This window comes from Ornithorhynchus anatinus, chromosome 20 (genome assembly GCF_004115215.2).
Source record: "Ornithorhynchus anatinus isolate Pmale09 chromosome 20, mOrnAna1.pri.v4, whole genome shotgun sequence".
In the NCBI taxonomy this organism is placed as follows: domain Eukaryota; kingdom Metazoa; phylum Chordata; class Mammalia; order Monotremata; family Ornithorhynchidae; genus Ornithorhynchus; species Ornithorhynchus anatinus.
Genome location: NC_041747.1, coordinates 29,752,982 through 29,775,050, shown reverse-complemented (window position 1 = coordinate 29,775,050; position 22,069 = coordinate 29,752,982). Strand labels below are relative to the sequence as shown.

The following is a 22,069-nucleotide window of genomic DNA, read 5'->3' as shown; positions in this document are numbered from 1 at the left end:
CCAAGCCCTGCTGTCCCCCGGCCTCTGAGAAGCCCAGTCCAGCCGGTAGCGCAGCGAAGCGGCCCCCACATCCCCCGGGAGCCCCCCACTCCTGCCCCCTCCCTTCCCTCTCCCTTCCTTTCCTTTTCCTTTCCTCCGCCTTCAATTGTCACCTCCAGAGACGCCTCCCCACACCTGGGAATCACCCGTCGTTTACAACGCCCTCCCCGCGTTGGGAACCGAAAGGGAAGCCAGGTGGAGGGCAGGGGCAACCGGGAAGTTGGGTTTTTCCTCCTTAAAAGAGCCCTGCTGCGGGCATGGCAGTGTGGTATGATGGATAGAGCATGGGCCATGGAGTCAGAGGACGTGGGTTCTAATGCTGCCTCTGCCACTTGGCCATGCCACTTAACTTCTCTTGGCCTCAGTTACCTTCATTCATTCATTCAATAGTATTTATTGAGCGCTTACTAAGTGCAGAACACTGTACTAAGCGCTTGGAATAGACAATTTGGCAACAGTTAGAGACGATCCCTGCTCAGTGACGGGGTCATCTTTAAAATGGGGATGAAGACTGCGAGCCCCACTTGGGACAACCTGATTACCTTCTATCTACCCCAGCGCTTAGAACAGTGCTTGGCACATAGTAAACGCTTAACAAGTACCATAGTTATTGTATATTATTATTAGAGGGTCATGGGGATACATCTAGAAGCCCGTCAAAGGGCAGGGACTGTCTCTGTTACCGATCTGTACGTTCTAAGCGCTTAGTACAGTGCTCTGCACATAGTAAGCGCTCAATAAATACTATCGAATGAATCTAGAAGTTTATTCATTTATATTGACGACTGTTTACTTGTATTGATGTCTGTCTCCCCCACTGTGAGCCCACCGTGGGCAGGGGTCGTCTCTCTTTATTGCTGTATTGTGTTTTCCAAGCGCTTAGTACAGTGCTGTGCAGGAAGCGCTCAGTAAATACGCCTGAATGAATAAATTAACCCCCGACTCGAGGGTGCTGAGAGCGACGGGCAGGGCCAGCCAATAGATGGCGCCCTGGCCCCAAAAATCAGCAGGCTCATTCAATACGTTCGCTTTGATATGTACTGAACACCTTTTCCGTGCAGAACGCTCTTCTGGTCGTTTGGGGGACAAACTAAAGAAATAAAAAAATGCTGTCCCATTGAGAGGTTTACAGTTTAGGTGGATGTTGGGTGGTGCGTGCTGGGTCACTGGGGGAGAGCCAGGGGTGTGGGATGGTCCTTGCTGGGCTACTGGAGAAAGTCAGTGATGGAGAGGGGAGAGTCAGGGGTGGTGGATTGCCCCTGAGACACTGGGGAAAGTCACTGATGGAGAGGGGAGAGTTGGGGGTGATGGACTGTGCGTGCTGGTTCACTGGGGGAGAGTCAGAGATGGAGAGGGGAGAATCAGGGGTGTTGGATGGTCCATCTCTGACCTTGAGGGTGGTGGCGTCCGGGAGAGAGAGCTGCACACGGGAGACCCTTGTGCTGATCTCATAGCAGCTAACTCGGGGATGGCATTGCTTTACCTTTGAACTGGAGATGAACCTGTTGTGTTATCTGCCGGGAGCAGGCGGGCGACCTAAAGGGCACTGAACTCTGGTGTCATTTTCAGGACAAAGATCCACTCTAGATAAAGTTGATTGACGCCTCTCCCAGGTACACGCCCTCACCCTCACAAACTCCCCTCCAATATGGCCTTCTCACCCTCTATCTCCTCAACAGGCCCCGATGTACTAGATAATCGGGGTTTTTTTAAATGGTATTTATTAAGCACTTACTATGTGCCGAACACCATACTAAGCTCCAGGGTATATACAAGCTAATTAGGTTGGACACAGTCCTTGTTCCAGATTATGCTCACAGTCTCAATCCCCATTTTACAGATGAGGTAAACGAGGCACAGAGAAGTGAAGTGACTTGCCGTAGATCACATAGCAGACCAGTAGCAGATGCAGGATTAGAACTCAGGTCCTTCTGACTCCCAGCTTGTGCTCTATCCATCGGGCCACATTGCTTGCTTTGTGCAGTGACTGACTCATCCTCCTTGGTTGACATCTGCTGCCCCTTCTGACATCTTTAAATCTGGGCAGGGGGTCCAGCTCTGCCTCCTACCTCCCGCCATTAGACCCCGACCCCCATATGCCTGGCAGAGTGAAGGGGTGGGATGGGCATGACCAGGGATATCGTTCGGAGCCCTGGATCTGCTCTTTGCCTGCTGTGCATCCTTGACAAGTCGTTTACTCTGTGCCTCGATGTCCAGCCCCATTCCCAAAGCTCGGTTGCACTGGCCAGCTGCAGCTGGACAGTGTGGGGAGGCAGCGAATGCAGTTGGATGAATAGTCCAGTGGAGTGACTGTGGATGTGGATATCAGCCCCTGATCCCCAGCCCCCGGCCCCTCGACCTCCCGACCCCACCAGCTCTGAGCCCATTGATTCAACTCTGTTCCTACTGGCCTCTGGGCCTTGCCGAGTGGCCCCAGGAATCACAGGGTGTTGGGCGTTTCCACTTCAGGGCCGGGGACCAGGGGTTGGGATGTAAGCTGAGTCGAGTTGAGATCACTGAACATTCAGTCCCCTGGGGCCTTCCGCCCAGTTCTCTTCCATGATCTGGATTTGGGGAAGGGACAAATGGGAGGGAAGTGGGATCTCTTCGGACTGATTTTGGATCCTATGAATCCAGCTCTGTGGCCGGACCGAGGGGGCAGTTGGTTTGCTTCCTGCAGGGGGCTGATATCCCCGGGGGAAACAGGAAGATTGGTGGTGGTAGAAGGTGGACTAACCTCTCTGGACCTCAGTTTCCTCCTCTGTAAAATGGGAATGATAATCCCTACTTCTCCCTGCATCGCAGAGAGGCAGTGAGGATAAAATGGGATAATTGACGTGAAAACAAAACTGTATAAGCTCAGATTTCTCAGAACTACCGCCTGCCTAAGGTACACAGATTCCCTCAAGTAGGGCGTGGGTCCCTGGCCGAGGGGTGGCTCTGTTCTGGGATCCTCCTGAATGCCTTCATTTGTCTGTGATGTGCTTGACTAGCTCACTCGGTAGAGCGTGAGATTCTTAATCTCAGGGTCAAGGGTTTGAGCCCCACATCGGGCATGAGTCTTTTTACGTACACATCTGTAATTTATTTATTTATATTAGTATCTGCCTCACCCTCTAGATTGTGAGCTTGTTGTGGGCAGGGTATATCTCTATTTATTATTATATTGTACTCTCCCAAGCACTTAGTACTGTGCTCTGCACATAGTGAGTGCTCAATAAATACGATTGATCGACTGATCTGTCTCCTGACAAATGGGATTGGCACCCAGACTTCAGGCACCCTGGCACCCTGGTCTGGCCTTCAGTGAAGCAGCCACCCTTCTCCTGGAAATGCTGCAGCACCCTCTAGGTGATTGGACCTGCTCTATGCCCCATACCCCCTCCCCTGTCCCTGCCCCCTGGAGCTGGGCAGGGGTGAATCTCCTTATTCCAGCCCCCATGAGCCCGTTTCTCTGGGCACTGACTCAGCAGGGTGAGTCGGGTTTGTGGCCAATCCAGCTGGGAGATCCACCCGGGGTGGATGATTAACTAATGACCCCAGCGCCCTCTCCATGGGGACATCCATTGAGGCCGGCCATGGCCGGGGCCCCTCGCCCATTCTGGGAGGGGTCTCTGTTCTCAATGCCACTTTCCCAGTGTCAACGACTCCCTGGCCCAATCCAGGGCTCTGGCACAGAGAGGAGCAAGTCAGACCTTGAATCCATGACGCACATTCGTGTCCCGGGTGGCGGTGCGAACAGGTGAGCCAGGGGTGGGTGATCCTCGGGTGGTCTCTGCGCTCTCCTCAGCAGCAGCCTGCTGCCTTTCCTCTGACCATCTCGCAGATTCGCAGGCCCCCCTTCTTCAGAGCCCCACAACACACTAACTTCTCCCCATGGGGCATCACACCTTCAGTATGCGCCGATGCAGAGGGTAAACTCTGCTGTCTGGAACCAGTCACCCCGGCCCATCCTCTCTGGTCCTGATTATCTCCCTGGGAAGGAGTGAGCCAGGAAGGGAGAGAGGGACAGAAGACGATAAGCAGGCAGGAGCTACAGCTTCTGCTCAGACTCAGAAACTATTGTCACCTTGCCTGGCCCCAGTGGCCAGCAGCCCCAACGTGTTGCCAGCCTCTGTACCCCCGGCCTTTGCAGGAATTAAGTGAGGGCAGAGAGATGCTTTGGGGTGAGACCCGATGGACCAGCCAGGGTTCCTTCTGCTGCCTGAGTCAAAGGTAAATTCGTTCCCAGGGCACAAACCAAGGCCTGGACGCACCTTGGAAGACATGCTTAGGGTAGACGGGCAGTGGAGCTGGTGGGATGGGGGAAACAGAGGTTCCACACAGTGTCTGGAAGAGCTGCTCACCAAGGGACTCAGCCTCAAGCCCCCCAAGAGTCCCTTGCTCTAGGCTCTGCCCAGAAGCTTCTTCCTCTTTATGTCACCCAAATAGCCACTTCCGCACATATCTGCTGCAGCTGTCCCAATCAATCAATAAATCAATCAATCAAATTTACTGAGCACTTACTACGTGCAGAGCACCGTACTAAGCTCTTGGAAGAGTAGACTATAACAGAGATGGTAGGCATGCTCCCTTTCCCCTTCAGAGCCTTATTGAAGGCTCATCTCCTCCAAGAAGCCTTCCCTGACTAAGCCCCCTTTCCTCTTCTCCCATTCCCTTCTGCGTCGCCCTGCCTTGCTTCCTTTATTCATCCCCCCCTCCTACCTGCACAGCAGTTATGTACACAGTTGTAATTTATTTATTTATATTGGTGTCTGTCTCCCCCTTTGGACTGTAAGCTCATTGTGGGCAGGAAATGTGTCTGTTATATTGTTGGGTTGTCCTCTCCCTAGCGCTCAGTACAGTGCTCTGCACACGGTAAGTGCTCAATAAATACAATTGACTGACTGCCCACAATGAGCTTTCAGTCTAGAGGGGGAGGCAGATATTAAGATTCAAAAAATAAATTACTGATATGGACTTAAGTGCTGTGGGACTGAGGGGTGAGAAGAGGAAATGAGGGCCTGCCTCCTCCCACCAACGGTGACCAGGAAGGGGCCTAAGAATCCCTCTTAGGCCTGTCAGAAGCAGGCACTGGCCAGGAGACCCAGCTCCAAGACTCGGTTTTGATCTCTTTTGAAGCACCCTTTGAGGGGGTTGGGAGGATGCAGGGGAACCCAGGGTCCCTAGGCAGGGAGAGGGAAGGTCTTCGGAGGGAACCCTTATGGTGGGATGGGGAGCAGTGGGAGGAGGTGTAGGGGTGCAGAGTGCTGAGTGAGGCAGAACGGAGCAGGAGTCAGCCTCCTTGGGAGGTAGTTTAATCCTCTAAGTAAAGGTAACGTGTTTCATAAAACCTGCAGTGACTGGTTTGTTTCTCAGGAAAGACACTCAACAACACACACATACACACACACACACACACCCCTCTCTCCCTCTGAGCCCACCCCTTCCCTCCAGGGCCCATGAAAGGGCGGTTAGAAAGGGGTTCTGGGGAGGGGTGAGGGTGAGCAAAGCTGGGAAATGGGATCTTTGTCAAACTGTAATAACGAACTTATCCAGCGAGAACGGGTCTGTAACAATGCACCTTCTGCTCTGGCCTCTGTGGTCCTGTTGAGCAATTTTGCTGCCGGTTCATGAAAGGGTAACTTCTTTGGAAATAATTTGCCTAGTCGAGAGAAAAATATGTTTAATTAAGAGACAGGGAAGCTCGTTGTTCTCAGCCCAGCGCCTAGGGGACTCCCTCGTTTTGGGGGGAGTTTAAAGAGGAGTTAAACCATTTTTAAAAACCAAAGAGGAAGATAATAATAGCCCTTACTTTGTAGATCACTTCATAAAATCGTTTCCAGAGCTCTTTCACATCGTTTGCCTCATTTTATCTTCACACCATCCCTGGGAGGCAGGGAGAGACAGGGAATATCATTCCTGTTTTACAGAGGAGGACACTGAAGCCCAGAGAGGCTAGTTGATTTGTCCCAGGTCACAGAGCAAGGCAATCGATATGTTTGCTAAGCACCTGGGGTTTGCAGGGCACCATCTGCATGGTTGCAGGAGGGCGGGGGCAGAGATGGAACTGAAACCCAGGTCTCCAGTCTCTGGGCTCCCAGCCTCGTGCACCTTTCCATCAGATTCTGCTGCTCGCCATGTCCTGAAACTCGGGGGGCAATCACGCAGTCAATCATATTTACTGAACGCTTACTGTGTGCAGAGCACAGTACTAAGCGCTTGGGAGAGTACAATGCAACAATAAACAGACACATTCCCAGCCCACAGTGAGCTTTCAGTCTAGACGTGGGGGAGATAGACATTAATATAAATAAATAGGTTACTGATATGTACATAAGTGCTGTGGGGCTGGGAAGGGAGATGAACAAAGGGAGCAAGTCAGGGTGATGCAGGAGGGAGTGGGAGAAGAGGAAAGGGGGGCTTAATAAGGCAAGACCTGTTGGAGGAGATGTGTCCTCAATAAGGCTTTGAAATGGGGGAGAGTCACTGTCTGTCGGATTTGAGGAGGGAGGGTGTTCCGGGCCAGAGGCAGAGACCTGGGCGAAGGGTCGGTGGTGAGATAGATGAGATGGAGACACAGTGAGAAGGTTGAAATTAGAGGAGTGAAATGTGCGGGCTGGGTTGTAGTAGGAAGAGGAGTGAGGTGATGTCGGAGGCGGCATGGTGATTGAGAGCTTTAAAACCCTCGGTGAGGAGTTTTTGTTCGGGTGTCCCAGTGGCTGTGGTTGCAAAGCTGAGACAGACCCGAGAAAGGATCTTATGCTGCAGTGGGAAGGACTTGAGCCAGACCCAAGGAATTTCCCGACAGCCGGAGACTCATGACTCCTGCCACGTTGTGGTCTTCCTCCAACCCCCCCCGATCAATTTATCAATCATTCGTATTTATTGAGCGCTTACTATGTGTAGGGCACTGTACTGGGGAGAGACAATATAACAGAGTTGGCAGACGAGTTCTCTGCCCACAGTGAGTTTACAGTCTAGACAGGGAGACAGTAATGTAAATAAATTATGGGTACGTACATGAGTGCTGGAGGGCTGGGGGGTGGAGAAAGGGTGCAAATCGAAATGCAAGGGCGACACAGAGGGAGTGGGAGAATCCCGGTTGAGAGCATCCAGGCCCAGCACCCTCTGTGGACTAATGGGAGGGACCCCAGACGTAGATTAGATAATCCAAAGGAAACGGTGACTGAATCTGTGAATCCTCAAGTCTCCCAGTATTCTGATCCCCAGCCGCAGGTGAAGTCAGCAGGGGACGGGGTGCAAGGGGCAAGGGATATTGGGCCTGAGGAGGGGGCTTAAGGCAGGGGGTGGGGGCTGGGGGGACAAAGTACTAGGTAGAGAAGGATCTTCAGTATTTCCAGATCAGCTGCTGCAGCTGGTACTCCTCACCCTGAAAATCGGTCCAAATCCTGGGATTTTCCTCTCTGTCCTGGAATTTCTGCTTGGCTCCGGGGGGCCTGCCCTGGCCCTCTGCCCTTCAGCCTCCGGCCTCTGCCCTCCGCTGGCTCCAGGCTCGAGGCCCTGGGGTTTGGCCTGCTTCAGTGACCTTCGGCTACAGAGACGAGGAACGACGAGGTTTTCGAGTCCCTGTGGGCGGCGCTTCTGCTGGCTGGGGTGGGCCGGGGGCGGCTGAGGAGGATAGGCGAGGCGATGACTGGACGGTCTTGTCTCTGTCGCTGCCGTTTAGGGAAGGCATACCCTGACTTGTCTACTGCATAAGTCTCCTTGCAGGCCTCCCTGTCTCCAACCCCTCCCACCTCCAGTCCCCATTTAACTTTGCTGCTTGGGCCATTGTTCTTAAACCTCATTTTATGCCAGTCTCCCCACTCTTCAAAAACCTCCAGTGGCCACCCATTCCTCTCTGCATCAAGCAGAAACTCCTGATAGTTGGTTTTCAGGCACTCCATCAACTCTCTCCCCACTATTTATCCTATACACACAGACGTACTTATATAAATTCATATGTACATATCCGTACATACAGATGTACTCATGCATTCATAATGTGTACACACATATTCAGACACACACGAATATCTACTCAGACAGATTCACACCCATATATAGTGAAATCCATACACTACACGTAGACAAACCAGGGTAGGAGAAAAATCTACATGAAGTTGTCTTTTATATTAGAAGAAGTCGGCACTGATGGGGAAGTTGAGCTGCATGACTGAAAAGGTTAGTGTGGGCTTCTCGGTCCTGGACGTAGTGGGCACACAAAAAGGTTTTTTATGGTACTTGTTAACCACTTACTTATGTGTGAAGCACCGTTTTAAGTGCTGGGGTGGATACAAGTTAATCAGATCAGACAGTCTCTGTCCCACACTGGGGCTCACAGTCTAAACAGGAGGGAGAACAGGTATCTAATCCTCATTTTGCAATTGAGGAAAACGAGGCACAAAGATGTGAAATAATTTGCTCAAGGTCACCCAGCAGACAAGTGGTGGAGCCAGGATTAGAACCCAGGTCCTTTGACTCCCAGGCCCGTGCTTTATTCACCAGGTCAGGCTGCTTCCCGGATGTCCCCTGTTGACCCTTGTTGTTGTTCTTAGTGTTTACAGCCCCTGGTGCTGTTTACTCTCCTGTCTCCTTATCTCTCTTTTCACAGGAAACTTTTGCTCAGAGAGAGCTATTCCCTTGTTGCTAGCAGAAGCCATGCAGGTCTGTCTTACTATTTTTATGGCACTCATTAAGCATTATGTGCCAGACAATATACTAAGCTCTGGAGTAGATACAAGTTAATCAGGTTAGATATGGCCTCCATCCCACAAGGGGCTCCCAGTTCCAATGCCCATTTTACAGATGAAGGAACTGAGGCCCAGAGAAGTGAAGTGACTTGCCCAAGGTCACACAGCAGACAAGTGGAGGAGCCAGGATTAGAACTAGGTCCTCCTGACTCCCAAGCCCGTGCTAGGCCACGGCAGCAATTGAGCCCCACTTTTCAGCTGGTGTGCAGCTTTGTTTGAGATTTTGTTTGACCCTATCCTTAAAACACTTCATCTGTCCATCTTGCTTTTTGGTCTCCCAATTTCGATTCTCCATCCAGCAGCTGTTTGGGTCTCTTGCTGCGGCTCATTCTCTTCACAAGCGCCTCCGGCATAGCTGTGTTAAGGGGAGCAGATCTTCAATGATAAAAGACTGACCATGTTCCCGAACTTCAGGCCCGCCTCCTCCAAGAGGCCTTTCCTGACTAAGCCCTCATTTCCTCTTCTCCCACTCCCTTCTGCGTCATCCTGATTTGCTCACCCTCTCCTCAGCCCCACGGCACTTAAGTCCGTATCCATCATGTATTTATTTATATGAATGTCCGTCTCTCCCTCTAGACTGAAAGCTCGTTGCGGGCAGGGAACCTGTCGACCCACTCTGCTCTATCTCCCAAGCGCATAGTACAGTCTTCTGCGTACCATAAGCGCTCAGTAAATACCATTGATAGATCCTTCGCGAGGAGGAAAATCTCTGACTAAACATTAAAAAAACCCCAGGTACAAAGCTGAGGAATTCCCCGGCCTCCTGACCAGCCTCGAGCCCCAGCCCCTCAAACGCCGGGGAGGGACTTGAGCCCCTGAATCTCCCACTCTCGGTGAGGATCGGGAGGACCCTTCCCTCTCCCCCAGTTTCCCGTCCACCCCGTGCTTTGTCGGGACCACGGTCCTCTTTCCAATCGGGGAAAATTCCGTCTGCATTTCCAGTCTGGACTGCGCCCCCTCCCTCCCCTCTCTCCTTTGCCAGCTACCCCTTCCCCCTTCTCGCCGAGAGGGAACCTTATCTGAGGCCCTGGGTGGTGGTGGAGGGCTCAGTGGAAAGAGCCTGGTCTTCGGAGTCAGAGGTCATGCATTCAAATCCCTGCTCAGCCGCTTGTCAGCTGTGTGACTTTGGGTAGGTCACTTCACTTCTCTGTGTCTCAGCGACCTCATCTGTAAAATGGGGATTAAGACTGTGAGCCCCACATGGGTCAAGCTGATCACCTTGTATCCTCTCCAGTGCTTAGAACGGTGCTTGGCACATAGTCAGCGCTTAACAAATGCCATTATTATTACCCCCGGGGTGGGGACCCAGATCCTGGTGCTTCGGTGTGTTCTGAGGGTCACGGGAAGGTGGGTAGGGGAAGTTGGCATTGGCGGGCATGTGCCCTTTTGGGTCGGTCCCTTTCCATTTCCCGAATTTGGGAGGGGGGTGGTGGTGGTTGGGGGGGCTACTGATTAAGAGAAGCAGCGTGACTCAGTGGAAGGAGCACGGGCTGGGGAGTCAGAGATCATGAGTTCAAATCCCTGCTCTGCCGCTTGTCGGCTAGGTGACTTTGGGCAAGTCCCTTCACTTCTCTGTGCCTCAGTGACCTCCTCTGTAAAATGGGCAGTAAGGGGACAACCTGATCACCTTGTATCCTCCCCAGAGCTTAGAACAGAGCTTTGCACGTAGTAAGCGCTTAAGAAATGTCATCATTATTATTATTAAGGATGCCCCGAGTCAACCCTCGATTCGCCTCTCTCACTCCCTGCCTCACGTGCCCGACCAGGGCTGGGGATGAGGGTCGTGGGGAGTGGGGGTCGTGGGGTGGGGGGAGCGGTGCCTGGATGGGGGGGGGGGCGAGGAGGACTTTATAGACGCTCCCTAGGGCTCGCCGAGCGGGAAGGGGAGAGGGAATTCGGCACTTTTGCGACGCTCCCTGGAGGGGCTGGAGAGGCCTCGCAGCAAATGCCTCGTCCCCTCCGCCCGGGGGAGGGCGGCGGCTGGAGAAGGAGGAGGAGGAGGAGGAAGAAGAGGAGGAGGAGGAGGAAGAGAGCTGGAGGAGGAGGAGGAGGAGGGAAAGAAGGGAAGGAGGAGGAGGCTGAGCCTTCCTCTCCACCCCTTAGACTCTCGCCTGCAGCCGCCGTGGTCAGCATCGGGCCTGGGCCGGAGGAGGGGCTTTGGGCAGGGGGGCACCGGGACCGGGACCATGCCCGGGCCCGTGCCCAGGGCCCGGCGGGCGCGCCTGGCATCGGACTGAGCCGGAGCACGAGGAGGAGCTGATTAGAAGGACCGGCTCTTGCGGTCCAGGGGCGAGGACCAAGGTTGGTGCGGGGGCCAGCCGGGCCCGGGGGGCTGGGGGGTCTTTCCCGAGAGGGTCCCTGGCCACAAAGGGAGGGCCCGGGGTGGGGGCCCGGGGCTCCGGGCACGCCCCCGGCAGACCCCCCTCCTTGCCTGGCCCTGCGGGGCAGCTGCCAGTCCTCCCCCGCCCCCCGGATCCGGCCGGGCAAACTTTAAGGCCCCCGCCCCCCGGCCTGGGCGGAGGAGGGGGCGGTTTCAACTTTTCCTCGCTCCGTGGCAGCGGTTTCCCTTCTGGCGGGCGGGGGGCGGGCCGCACAGCTAGGGACAAAGGCGGGGGCTACTCTGTTTGTGGGGGGGGGTGAATATTGGGGAAACTGAGTGAAAGAGCGAACGTGCATGTGTTGGGAGTTCCCGTCGGCAAGCACAATTGTGCGGGCCCACGTGTGTCGGTATGTGGCAGGAGTCCCCCTCCCCAGGGGGGTCTCCAAACACATCTGCCGTCCCGTCCCTTGGGACACCCTTCCCCTTTCAGTTCTCTCTTCCTTCCCCATCCCATCCGCCCCGCCCTCCCTCCCCCGCAAGTGTATGTAGGCCCGAGGATGCTTTTGGTGACCTGGGGGGGTTGGGGAGGGGTGTCGCAATGGATCCATCTTTCCTCTGCTGATCTGCTTTTTGGGGGGGGGGATGGGGCGGGTTGCCACGGGCTATCGAATGATCGACCACTGGAGCGGGCCTCAAACACCCTCCTTCCTCAGCACCTCCCTCGCGAATGTGGGAACCCTTACAATCCGATTGAATGAATGCATTAATCCGGGCTGGGGACCTGGGTGCTGGAGGTGGGTCGGTTCACTCTTTAACTTTTGGTGTGAAAGTGTGTGTGTGTGTACACGCTCACGGACTCACACTATCCTCAGGTCCGGACCAGAGAAGAGCTGTGATTGGAAAGGCTGAGGCCGTGGCTGAGCCCCGACTGGCTTCGTGGCTACCATTGTGGCTAGCTCTGTGGCTTGAACGGGAGGCAGGCGGAGAGGAGGAGGTGCCGTGGGGATTTCCCGTCTGGAAACGGTCCGGCTGACACCGGATGGGGCGGTTGCATCTGGAATATCCCCCAGATAACTCCAGTGGGGGAAGGGCCGCTAGGTCTCCCTCCAGCCTCCAGCCAGCATCTGGTCGGCAGCCTGCCCCGCTACCTCCCGCCCCCTACTATAATAAACCCACAGCTCCCCTAAATCCAAACCGCCGGGGCCAACCCTAAAAGTTCGATGTCAGAGGGCGTCCGCAGAGCCGTCGCTGCAGGCCGAACCCCCGCCGCATATTCCTCTTCCTTTGTGAAGACAGACAAGACCCGTCACAGACTGATCCGCTAGACGGCCCAACCCATACCAGGCCGAATTGAAGGTGGTCCAGGCTGGGTCACTGGGAGGGAGTCAGGGATGAAGAAGGGAGAGTTAATAATAATAATAATAATGTTGGTATTTGTTAAGCGCTTACTATGTGCCAAGCACTGTTCTAAGCGCTGGGGTAGAGACAGGGTAATCAGGTTGTCCCACATCAGGCTCACGGTTAATCCCCATTTTACAGATGGGTGAACTGAGGCACAGAGAAGTTAAGTGACTTGCCCACGGTCACACAGCCGACAAGTGGCAGAGCTGGGATTCGAACCCATGACCTCTGACTCCGAAGACCAGGCTCTTTCCACTGAGCCACGCTGCTTCTGTTGGGTGCATTAAGACCGTGAGCCCCGTGCGGGACGGGGAATCAGTCCAACCCAATTTGCTGGTATCCACCCCAGTGCTTAGTACAGTGTCTGACACACAGTAAGCACTTAACATACCGCAATTATTATTCATTCTGAATCACTGGGGGAGTCAAGGATGGAGGGGGGAGAGTCAGGAATGTTGGGTGATCCATGCTGGGTCACTGGGGGAGTCAGGGATGGAGAAGGGAGAGTTGGGGGAGTTGGATGGTCTATGCCGGGTCACTGGGAGAGTCAGGAATGTTGGAAGGTCCATCCCTAGTCGTGAGGGCAACCGGCATATGGTTCTTTTTGGGCTCCTGGGCCCACTGCCATAGACTGAATCTGGGGTTGGATAGACCAGCAGGCTGACCCAGGGACTAACCCACTGATGAGACAGCAGGGTATCAATTTGTGTTTGAAAGCAGCACACGACTCATCTGATCACCTTTACATAACAACTGTGGATGAAAGGGTTGGGTTGGGGATAGAGAAGGTCGAACCTTTCACCTCTGAGCAAGTCAGCCCCCTGAACTCCTCAGACTCCCAAATCCCAGACTTGTCGATTATCCACCCATTCCCACCCTTGTTCTTTCTGGAAACAGGCACTGACCATGCCTGAGGTCATCCTAGGCTCCCTGTCCCGTCCCCCCCCCCCCACCGCACCCCTTCCCTTCCGAGACCTTGGTGTTCCCAGCATGGAGCTGTCACGTGCTGCCTGGTGTCTCCTGGCGGAAAACTCGCCCATCTCTGGGTTGGGGTCGAGTGGAAGGGTACAAGGGAACCTGCCTGCTGAGATTGGGGGAGGTAGCAGGGGGTGAGATACGTGTCTGTGTGTTTGTGTATCCCCTCTGTGCTGATCACTGGCTCAGATTGGTTTTGAACCTACTCCTCCATCCCCTGGTGGCGGTTACCCTGTCCCCTCTCGCTCGGCCACCGGCAAGCTGGCCCTCCCCATGAAGTTCTGACTAGGCCAGTGACATCTTTTTAGGTACCCAGCACCCCCGGGGCAGGCGGACGGGGAGTTCCAGACTGGTTTTGTCGCCTACCTCGGCTCTGTCAGCCCAGAAGGGCCCAGATGGATGGTCCTGGCCCTCTCCCAGGCTGGCAACCACAGGGACACGCTGGCATTTATGCCGGGAAGCTGATAGCCACGGGTGTACAGCCGCCGGGCTGACCGGCCGGGATCGAGGGTGACGCCTAACATTCTTTCCTGCTGCTTCTGCTTCCTGTCCCGCCGCTGGCCGTGCCAGACAGCCGAGGCCGGGCCGTCTGCAGGCTCCCCAGGAATCCCCTGGACTTGGCCAGTGGACGGGACCCTGCTGGGGATCCGGCCGGTGGGTTACGCTGCCTGAGGCAGGTGCAGAATGCAACCCTAAAAGGGGGTGGAGGGGTGGGGGGGAAAGGAAGGGAAGAGAGAGAGAAAGAATTTTCCTCTCGAGGTGACTGCTGAGTCTTATTTCTCCCTCCTTCTCCTTTCTTCTCCCTCCTCCTTCCTTTCTCTCTCTCTCTCTCTCTCTCTCTGGCCTTCCAGGTAATGGGAGGAGGTGGTAAGACCCGTCCCAATCCCGTGGGGTTTAGATTTCACTCTGCCCTTGGCAGAGTGCTTGCCAGCAATGAGCTGGTGATGTAAGGCAAGGGGCCCAGGGGGCAGTTGGCCTTACACTCTCTCTCTCTCTTTCTCCCCCCTCTAGAGCCTCCCAGACCACCACTAACAGGGGGGCAACCATGGGGGATGGACCCCTAAAATGCATCTTGGGAGCACAGGGCCCCCAGCCTTCCTCACCCTCTGACTCCACATGCCCTCGGGACCTCTGTCCATCTCCGTCCTTCCATCTCTCCCACCTCCTTTCTCCCCATCTCCTCTGCTGTCCACATCCGCCCCCCTTCTCCTATTTTTTTTACTCTCTCCTTATGGAAGGGTCCCTTTTCCAGCAGGCCAGTTATTTATTCAGGAAAAGTCGAAGGATAGTGCTGGGGCCGGCTGAGGAGCCGGACACAGTGAGGTGTTTTTTCCCCACCTCTTCCTTCCCTGCTGCTGCTCCTCTAACTCTGAGGTATGTGGCCATTGGTGGATGGACGACATGGGGTCCGGTCTAATGTCCGTTGGCCCTGGACCCGGCCCCTCCAGGGCAGGGGCCTTCGTCCTCTGTCAGATGTCTTTCCTCCAGGCATACAGCAGAGGGGCCTATGCGCAGTGGATTCCTAGTACAACGGCCTGTGGACAGTGGACATCCAGTACAGTGGCCTGTGGGCAGTGGGCTCCTAGTACAGTGGCTTGCGGGCAGTGGGCACCCAGTGCAGCAGCCTGCGAGCAGTGGGTGTCCAGTACTGTGGGCAGTGGGTGCCCGGTATAGCGGCCTGCGGGTCGTGGGCACCCAGTACAGCGGCCTGAGGGCAGTGGGTGCCCAGTGCAGTGGTCTGCTGGCAGTGGGCACCTGGTACAGAAGGAAACTCGGTCCCCCGGCCCTCCCTCCCTCCACCCCCATCACTGTAGGTGCGTGTGAGAGTGCTGGGTGAGGGAAGGTCTCGGGTTTCTGAGCCGGATTCAGCGCCGGGAAGGTGATATCCTGGATCCTCCTCCTCGGCCTGTGTATGTGGTGGATTTTCCCATCTGCTTCCGGCCTGGGAGCTCCAGGTGGGCGCTCCCACCCCTCCCCAGGGCCTCTCTGCCTCCTGGCTCCCCACCAAACTGCAGCTGCAGAGGGCAGCTGAGAGCCAGCTGCAGACCAGGGGCATTTTGGTGGGCTGGAGAGTGCGGGCCAGAACGGGAACCTGGGCAAGTCTTGAGGTTTCCCCTCCTGGAGTCTCTGCCCACCTCGGTACCTCGAGCGGCTTGGCGGTCCACCCTCTGGGGCCGCTGTTGGTGCCTGGAGATCCCGGGGGGACAGGCCCCCCCATGGGCTGGGGGGGCAGTAGAAGAGGGGTGGGAGGAGGGCGAGATTCCCACCCCTTAACAGCGTTCCCGAGGGTTTGGTAATGGGATCTGGCTGAAGGCAAGGGGAGAGGCAGCTTGCATAACCTGAAATTGAAACGGCCCCCCAGGGAGCTGGGCAGAGAGGTTGGGGGTGGGACCCGGGAGTGCTGATAAGTAGGCTGCCCAGCGCTGAGCCCGTCAGCATGCTGTGGCCATCCCGTCTGTTCGGACGGGCACGGAAGTAGGTGAGAGTCTCGAGAGAGCCCCTGTCCCCTTCCCATCTCCCGCCCTCCCCCTTCCTCCTCATCCCTCCTTGCTCCCTCTCCCCACTTCACCTCACCCCCAGGACCCCAGAGTCCCGGTCAAAGTTGGCTTTGTCAGTCTGGGGACAGCGACACTGTGGGATACCAGCCAGTTAGCAGAGTTGGTGGGGTTTCCCCAGTCGTGGGAGAAGTGGTTCCCGGCCGACCGTTGGGGGAACGGCCCGTCGGCTGACTGTGGTGGAAGTTGGGGTCTCAGTCGGCCGGCGGTGGGTGGCGGCAGGAATTTCAACTGGGAGGTTTGGAACTGTGAGGGTCTTGGGTCTGAGCTGGTCCTTTTTGGGGTCGGAGAGTGGGGGTCAAGTGAAGGTTTCTGGAAGGAAAGGAACAAGAGCAAGAGGAGCAGGGTGTCTAAGGAAATAGTCCCCAGACAGGGCCTAGGTGTGGGTGTGGAATGATTAAGGCGGTCAACAACACCAGCTGGAACCCTATGTTCTCTGTCCTCGCTGCCTCCCCCCCTCGCCCTTAGCTGGATCCTCTCCGCCTAGCCGCCCCGCACCTCTGACCCCTGACTTTGATTTGGCCAGAATTGGTGAGAACCCAGTTCGACCTGGACCCAGGAGGGGGGTGGGTTGGTGGAGAGAGAAGGAGGAGGGGCCCAGCACAGAGGCCACAATCACAGAACCCGCTGAGCAGCTAACACCACTGAGTGTTTGCTCACTGGAGACACGGGAGAGTTGGGGAAAGATGCCCCTATGGACAAAGAACAACTTGGACACTTATCACTGAAGGTTTGCCCTGAGGAAACGTGGGGCAAAGGCAGAATGAATCTAGACTGGGGTCTTTGAGGGACCCCTCCGGGGCGATGACTACCATACCTGAGCCTGCTAGGTGGGGGCTGATTGGCCAGAGAGTCAGTCAGTCAATCGTATTAATTGAGCACTTATTTTGTGCGGAGCACCATACTGTTTGGAAGAGCACAATATAACAGACATATTCTTTGCCCACAATGATCATACTGTCTAGAGGGGAAGAGAGGGAAGCTTCCAATCAGAGAGAGAAGCTTCCAATCACTGGGCAGAGCCCATAGTGCCCACCAGGTGAGTGGAATTGGGAGCCTGGGGATAGAGTGACCCTTGTGCTTTTTTGTTCGTCCAGTGGCCTGTGGGTCCTCAGAAACATTGCATCCATCCGGCTGCTGAGACCAAATCTACCCCTTTTTCTCCCTCCTGCTCTCTCCTGCCTCCCGGCCCTCACGCGGTTCCAGGATCCGCACATCCTCCAGCAGCCACAGGGCTCAGACTGACCCAAGGAAGCTGGTCGGGTCTAGTGGGCCTGCCAGCCCCAGTGGGGCTAGGGTGGAGGGGTTGCGGGAACCTGGGCTCTGACCGGGTCCCAGAAAATGGGGCTCTCCCTCCCGCTCCCCCTCCTGCGGCCTGCTCGGGGGTGGGCAGGCTGAACCCTTCCTACTCTCCTTGTCTTGCAGGTCCACGATGCCGTGGCCCATCTGGCTCGCCCTGCTGCCTCTGCTGCTCTTGCTGCTGTCGCCGCCCGGGGCGGGGGCCGGGACCGGGGCGGGAGCCGGGGCCGGGCGGTCCTGCTTCCCCAGGTGCCGGTGCCAAGTGGAGACTTTCGGCCTCTTCGACAGCTTCAGCCTGACCCAGGTGGACTGCAGTGGCGTGGGCGCCCACATCGTCCCCGTGCCCATCCCACTGGACACCACCTACCTGGACCTGTCCTCCAACCAGCTGCGGGTCATCAACCAGTCGGTGCTGGCCGGGCCCGGTTACACCACGCTGGTCAGCCTGGACCTGAGCCACAATCGACTCACCCACCTGGCCCCGGCCACCTTTGCCCGCCTGCGCTACCTGGAGGCCCTGGACCTGAGCCATAATGCCCTGGAGGCCCTCCCGGACGAGGCCTTCGCCCGCTCGCCCCTGGGAGACCTGGACCTGAGCCACAACGCCCTGACCGAGGTGTCCGTGGGTGCCTTCTCCTCTCCCCGGGGCCAGGGTCGGCCGCTGCACGTCGACCTGTCCCATAACCGCATCTCTCACGTCTCCTGGCCTGCAGACCGGCCCGTCCCCAACCTCCGGGGCCTGAACCTCTCCGGAAACCTCCTGCAGGTTGTCCCGGACCTGCGGGGCCTCCCGCTGCGCTTCCTGAGCCTGGATGGGAACCCGGTGGCCTCGGTCCCGGGTGGCGCCTTTGCAGGGCTGACGGACCTGGTCCACCTGTCTCTCGGCCGCCTGCGGGCCTCCCCGGGGCTGACTGCCCACGGCTTCGGGCCCCTGCCCAGCCTACAGGTCCTCGACCTATCCGGCAACCCTGGGCTCCGGGCACTCAGCGCCGAGGCCTTCCGAGGCCTGGACTCCCTGCAGGAGCTGGACCTGTCCGGGACGGGTGTGGCCACGCTGCCCGACGCCTTGTTGGACCGCCTACCGGCCATCCGGAGCATCATGCTGGCCGCGGGGGTCCGCTGCCTCAAGGTGGTCCGCGAGAGCCAGTACCACCGGCAGCAGGAGGCAGCGGGGCTGATCAGGAAGGAGGTCTTGTCCTGCCAGGAGAGGGCTGGGGACGCTGCCAAAGCCCCCGTGCCCTATGCCTTGTGACCGTCCCTAGGGTGGTGAGGACACCAGACACCTGCCCCACTGACCAGTTGCCCCCAAATAATGTTTCTCCCTGGCCAACCTGGAGGGGGGGACACTGGGGGTCTGTCAGCTGGCCGTTGAAGAAGTCACACTCCCACAGATCCCTACATCCCCCCTTGTCCCTGCCCGGTCCTGCAAGCTTAGGGGAGGTGTGGTAGGGCCCGGGTCCCGTGCCCGTCTTTGAAACCAGCCCGGAAAGTCCCCAGATCAGTTTGGGAACTGGGGGCCAAAAGGGTCCCCCCCCGCCCCAGCCCCGACCCCGGCCCTTCTGGAGCTTCTTGTTCCTCCCCACCCGTTCACTCTTTTCCCAGAAGTGCCTTCTGGACGTGGCCGGGGAGGAATCTGCTGCTCGAGGCTCTCACCTTTGTGGGAGGCTGGTGTGGGGTCCACGGGTCACGATTGGGTCACCCCCCTGGGAGATTTGAAGGAGTCTTGGGTTTGACTCCCCAGAAGGTGGGTGGATGAGGCTCAGTGCAGGCTAGAGAGGAACTATCCTCTCACGGGACGCCGGAACCCTTCCCCCCACCCAGCGCTGGGATCCAGTCCGCATGCCGGGGGCTGAGCTCCGTCGTTGAAGTGATTTCTTTTTCCCCCTGGACCTGAACTCGCCTGGTCAGGCCGAGCAGGCTCATTCCAAGCCGTAAAATGGCTTCACACTGGTGTGGGGGACTCCTGGCACTGATGATGAGAGGCAAAGTCTTGTTTCCTGGAAAACTCCAGAAGATGAGACAGGGGCTTCTAGCCTGTAAGCTCCTCGTGGGCAGGAACATGTCACGTCTCTCCACTCTTATACTGTTACTCTCCCAAACAGTGCAGTGCTCTGCCCACAGTACGGGCTCAATAAATATGATTGCTATGATTGAGTTAAAAGAAGATTTATTCTCCAAGAAGCTCTAGAAACCAATGCTTCCAAAAGCCCCGGACATGGCTGGTCCTCTGGACAACTCTCTGGCCTCCTGCCTGTGTAGATTCTGCTCACCCAATGTAGCCAACAGCTTCAGCTTTACTAGCCAGGGAGCATCACTTCCCATACTACCCCAGGGGCTTCGTCTAGATGTCTCAGCCTGTGCCCTGATGGGCAGCCAGCCCTGCCTCTTATTTCCCCGACACTCTGGATCAACCAGCAGCACACCCCATTCCCCGCAGGTGCTGGATAACAGCTTTTGCTGGAATTGCTTCTCGCTTGGGAGCATTGGCGATCATCCCCAGCTCCGCCGTGCCCATGGTAGCCACCAGAGCGGTGTGGCTGGCATGAGCGGGTGCAGGCAAGATGTGGCCCATACCCTTGTCGGCTTGCTGGCAGGGAAGGGGAAATGGAAGGACCCAACATCACTTCCTGTGCCTCTGGAGAGAGCAGGGATATCTTTCCTGAGGATAGGAGGCCACTGGTCAGCCAGAGAAGGGGAGGCCTTGAGGATCATATTCCTTATGTCCAGATCTAAGGTCTGTTTCTGAGCAGAGCAGGGGGTTCTCTGGAATGGATCGTCCTGGTCCTGGGGTCATGGGGGGACGTGGAAAGTGCCCATCTGAACCAAGAGGGCGGAGAGGAAGTGAGTCTGGGGGAAGGACTGCGCACCCCTCGGTGGGTCTTGGGGCAAGGCTTGGGTTGGTTTGTCTTCCAGGACCCAGGCCCGAGAAAAGGAGGAAGAGCAATCGTCACTAAACTTGCAGATTTTCACCGAACTTATGCTCCCCAGCCCCTAGCCTCCCTGGGCTTGCTGATGGGCAGGAGGGAAGCCAGAGAGCTGGGATCCACACAGCGGCAGCAGCCACGCAGGATACCTCTATCAGTCCCTCCCTGACCTCTCCCCCTGTGGCTGACTCAGTCCGGGCCCTGGCTGTTGTGGCCCGCTGACCTCCGGCCCTTGTGTGCCATGTTGGTGGCAGATAAATGACCGGTCCAAGGTCACACAGCGGAGGACTAGAATCCGGGTCTTACCTCCAGGCCATACTGCCTGTCTGCCCCATTTTACAGTTGGGAAACTGAGGCCCAGGGAGATTGTGACTTGCTGGAGGTCACCCAGCAGGCCAGCCTCTGGCCACCCCGCCACAACCGCTCGACCACGATGTCCGGCAGCTCCAGCCGTCCCCACCCCTCCTCTTCGTGTGACTCGGTTTCCCGGGGCACTGGGTTCTCGGGGAACGTGCGGGGAAGCGGGATGGCTGGGGGAAAAGGCAAGTGGAAGCCAGTGGGTCGCCAATTCGACCCTCCCACCTTTCGTCGGCTGGTCCGGGCTGGGCCACCAGAGGGCGCTCGGCGCCGGCCCGGGCGTTCAGTTCAGTCCTAGGCTACTGTGCTGCCGCCCCCTTGTGGCCTCGGGCGAGCTCTCCTCGGCCTTAATAATACTAGTAATAATGTTGGTATTTGTTAAGCGCTTACTACTACTAATAATAATGTTGGCATTTGTTAAGCGCTTACTATGTGCCGAGCACTGTTCTAAGCGCTGGGGGAGATACAGGTAATCAGGTTGTCCCACGTGAGGCTCACAGTTAATCCCCATTTTACAGATGAGGTCCCTGAGGCACAGAGAAGTTACGTGACTTGCCCACAGTCACACAGCTGACAAGTGGCAGAGCCGGGAGTCGAACCCATGACCTCTGACTCCGAAGCCCAGGTGCAGAACACTGTTCTAAGCGCTGGGGAAGATACAGCGTCATCAGGTGGTCCCACGTGAGGCTCCCAGTCTTCATCCCCATTTTACAGATGAGGGAACTGAGGCACCGAGAACAATAATAATAATAATGTTGGTATTTGTTAAGCGCTTACTATGTGCACAGCCCTGTTCTAAGCGCTGGGGAAGATACAGCGTCATCAGGTGGTCCCACGTGAGGCTCCCAGTCTTCATCCCCATTTTCCAGATGAGGGAACTGAGGCACCGAGAAGTGAAGTGACTTGCCCACAGTCGCACAGCTGACAAGCGGCTGAACCGGGATTTGAACCCATGACCTCTGACTGCCAAGCCCGGGCTCCTTCCGCCGAGCCGCGCTGCTTCGACTAGTAATAATCATGTAGGTATTCGTCAAGCGCTTACTATAATAATAATAATAATGTTGGTATTTGTTAAGCGCTTACTTTGCGCCGAGCACTGTTCTAAGCGCTGGGGTAGACACAGGGGAATCAGGTTGTCCCACGTGGGGCTCACAGTCTTAACCCCCATTTTACAGATGAGGTAACTGAGGCACCGAGAAGTACTATGTGCCAAGCACTGTTCTAAGCGCTGAGGTAGAGACAAGGTCATCAGGTTGTCCCACGTAGGGCTCACAGTCTTCACCCCCATTTTCCAGATGAGGTCCCTGAGGCCCAGAGAAGTGAAGTGACTGGCCCAAGGTCACACAGCTGACAATAATAATAATAATGTTGGTATTTGTTAAACACTTACTATGTGCAGAGCACTGTTCTAAGCGCTAGGGGTAGATACAGGGTAAGCGGATTGTCCCACATGAGGCTCACAGT

At 56.4% G+C, this 22,069-nt stretch overlaps 1 protein-coding gene and 1 long non-coding RNA gene across 5 annotated transcripts; one reads left to right on the top strand and one right to left on the bottom strand.

Moving 5' to 3' along the window:
- Positions 1 to 3,631: 3,631 nt before the first annotated feature.
- Positions 3,632 to 18,679, top strand: TSKU (tsukushi, small leucine rich proteoglycan). Of its 4 annotated transcripts, none has more exons than XM_007660069.4 (2): positions 3,632 to 3,781; positions 17,451 to 18,679. In XM_007660069.4, the coding sequence occupies exons 1-2, from the start codon at positions 3,663 to 3,665 to the stop codon at positions 18,574 to 18,576; spliced, it is 1,245 nt and encodes a 414-aa protein (XP_007658259.1). In that variant the 5' UTR covers positions 3,632 to 3,662; the 3' UTR covers positions 18,577 to 18,679. The 4 variants fall into 4 exon arrangements, with proteins under 4 accessions (XP_007658259.1, XP_028903783.1, XP_007658260.1 ...); XM_029047950.2 differs by lacking the exon at positions 3,632 to 3,781 and adding an exon at positions 10,824 to 11,075; XM_007660070.3 differs by lacking the exon at positions 3,632 to 3,781 and adding an exon at positions 15,875 to 15,949.
- On the bottom strand, positions 3,777 to 7,600 carry LOC103166926. Its single transcript, XR_003753878.1, has 4 exons — positions 7,411 to 7,600; positions 5,834 to 5,907; positions 5,603 to 5,683; positions 3,777 to 4,014 (listed from the first exon to the last, which is right to left on the bottom strand). It is a non-coding gene; the product is annotated as an uncharacterized LOC103166926 (long non-coding RNA).
- Positions 18,680 to 22,069: the final 3,390 nt, after the last annotated feature.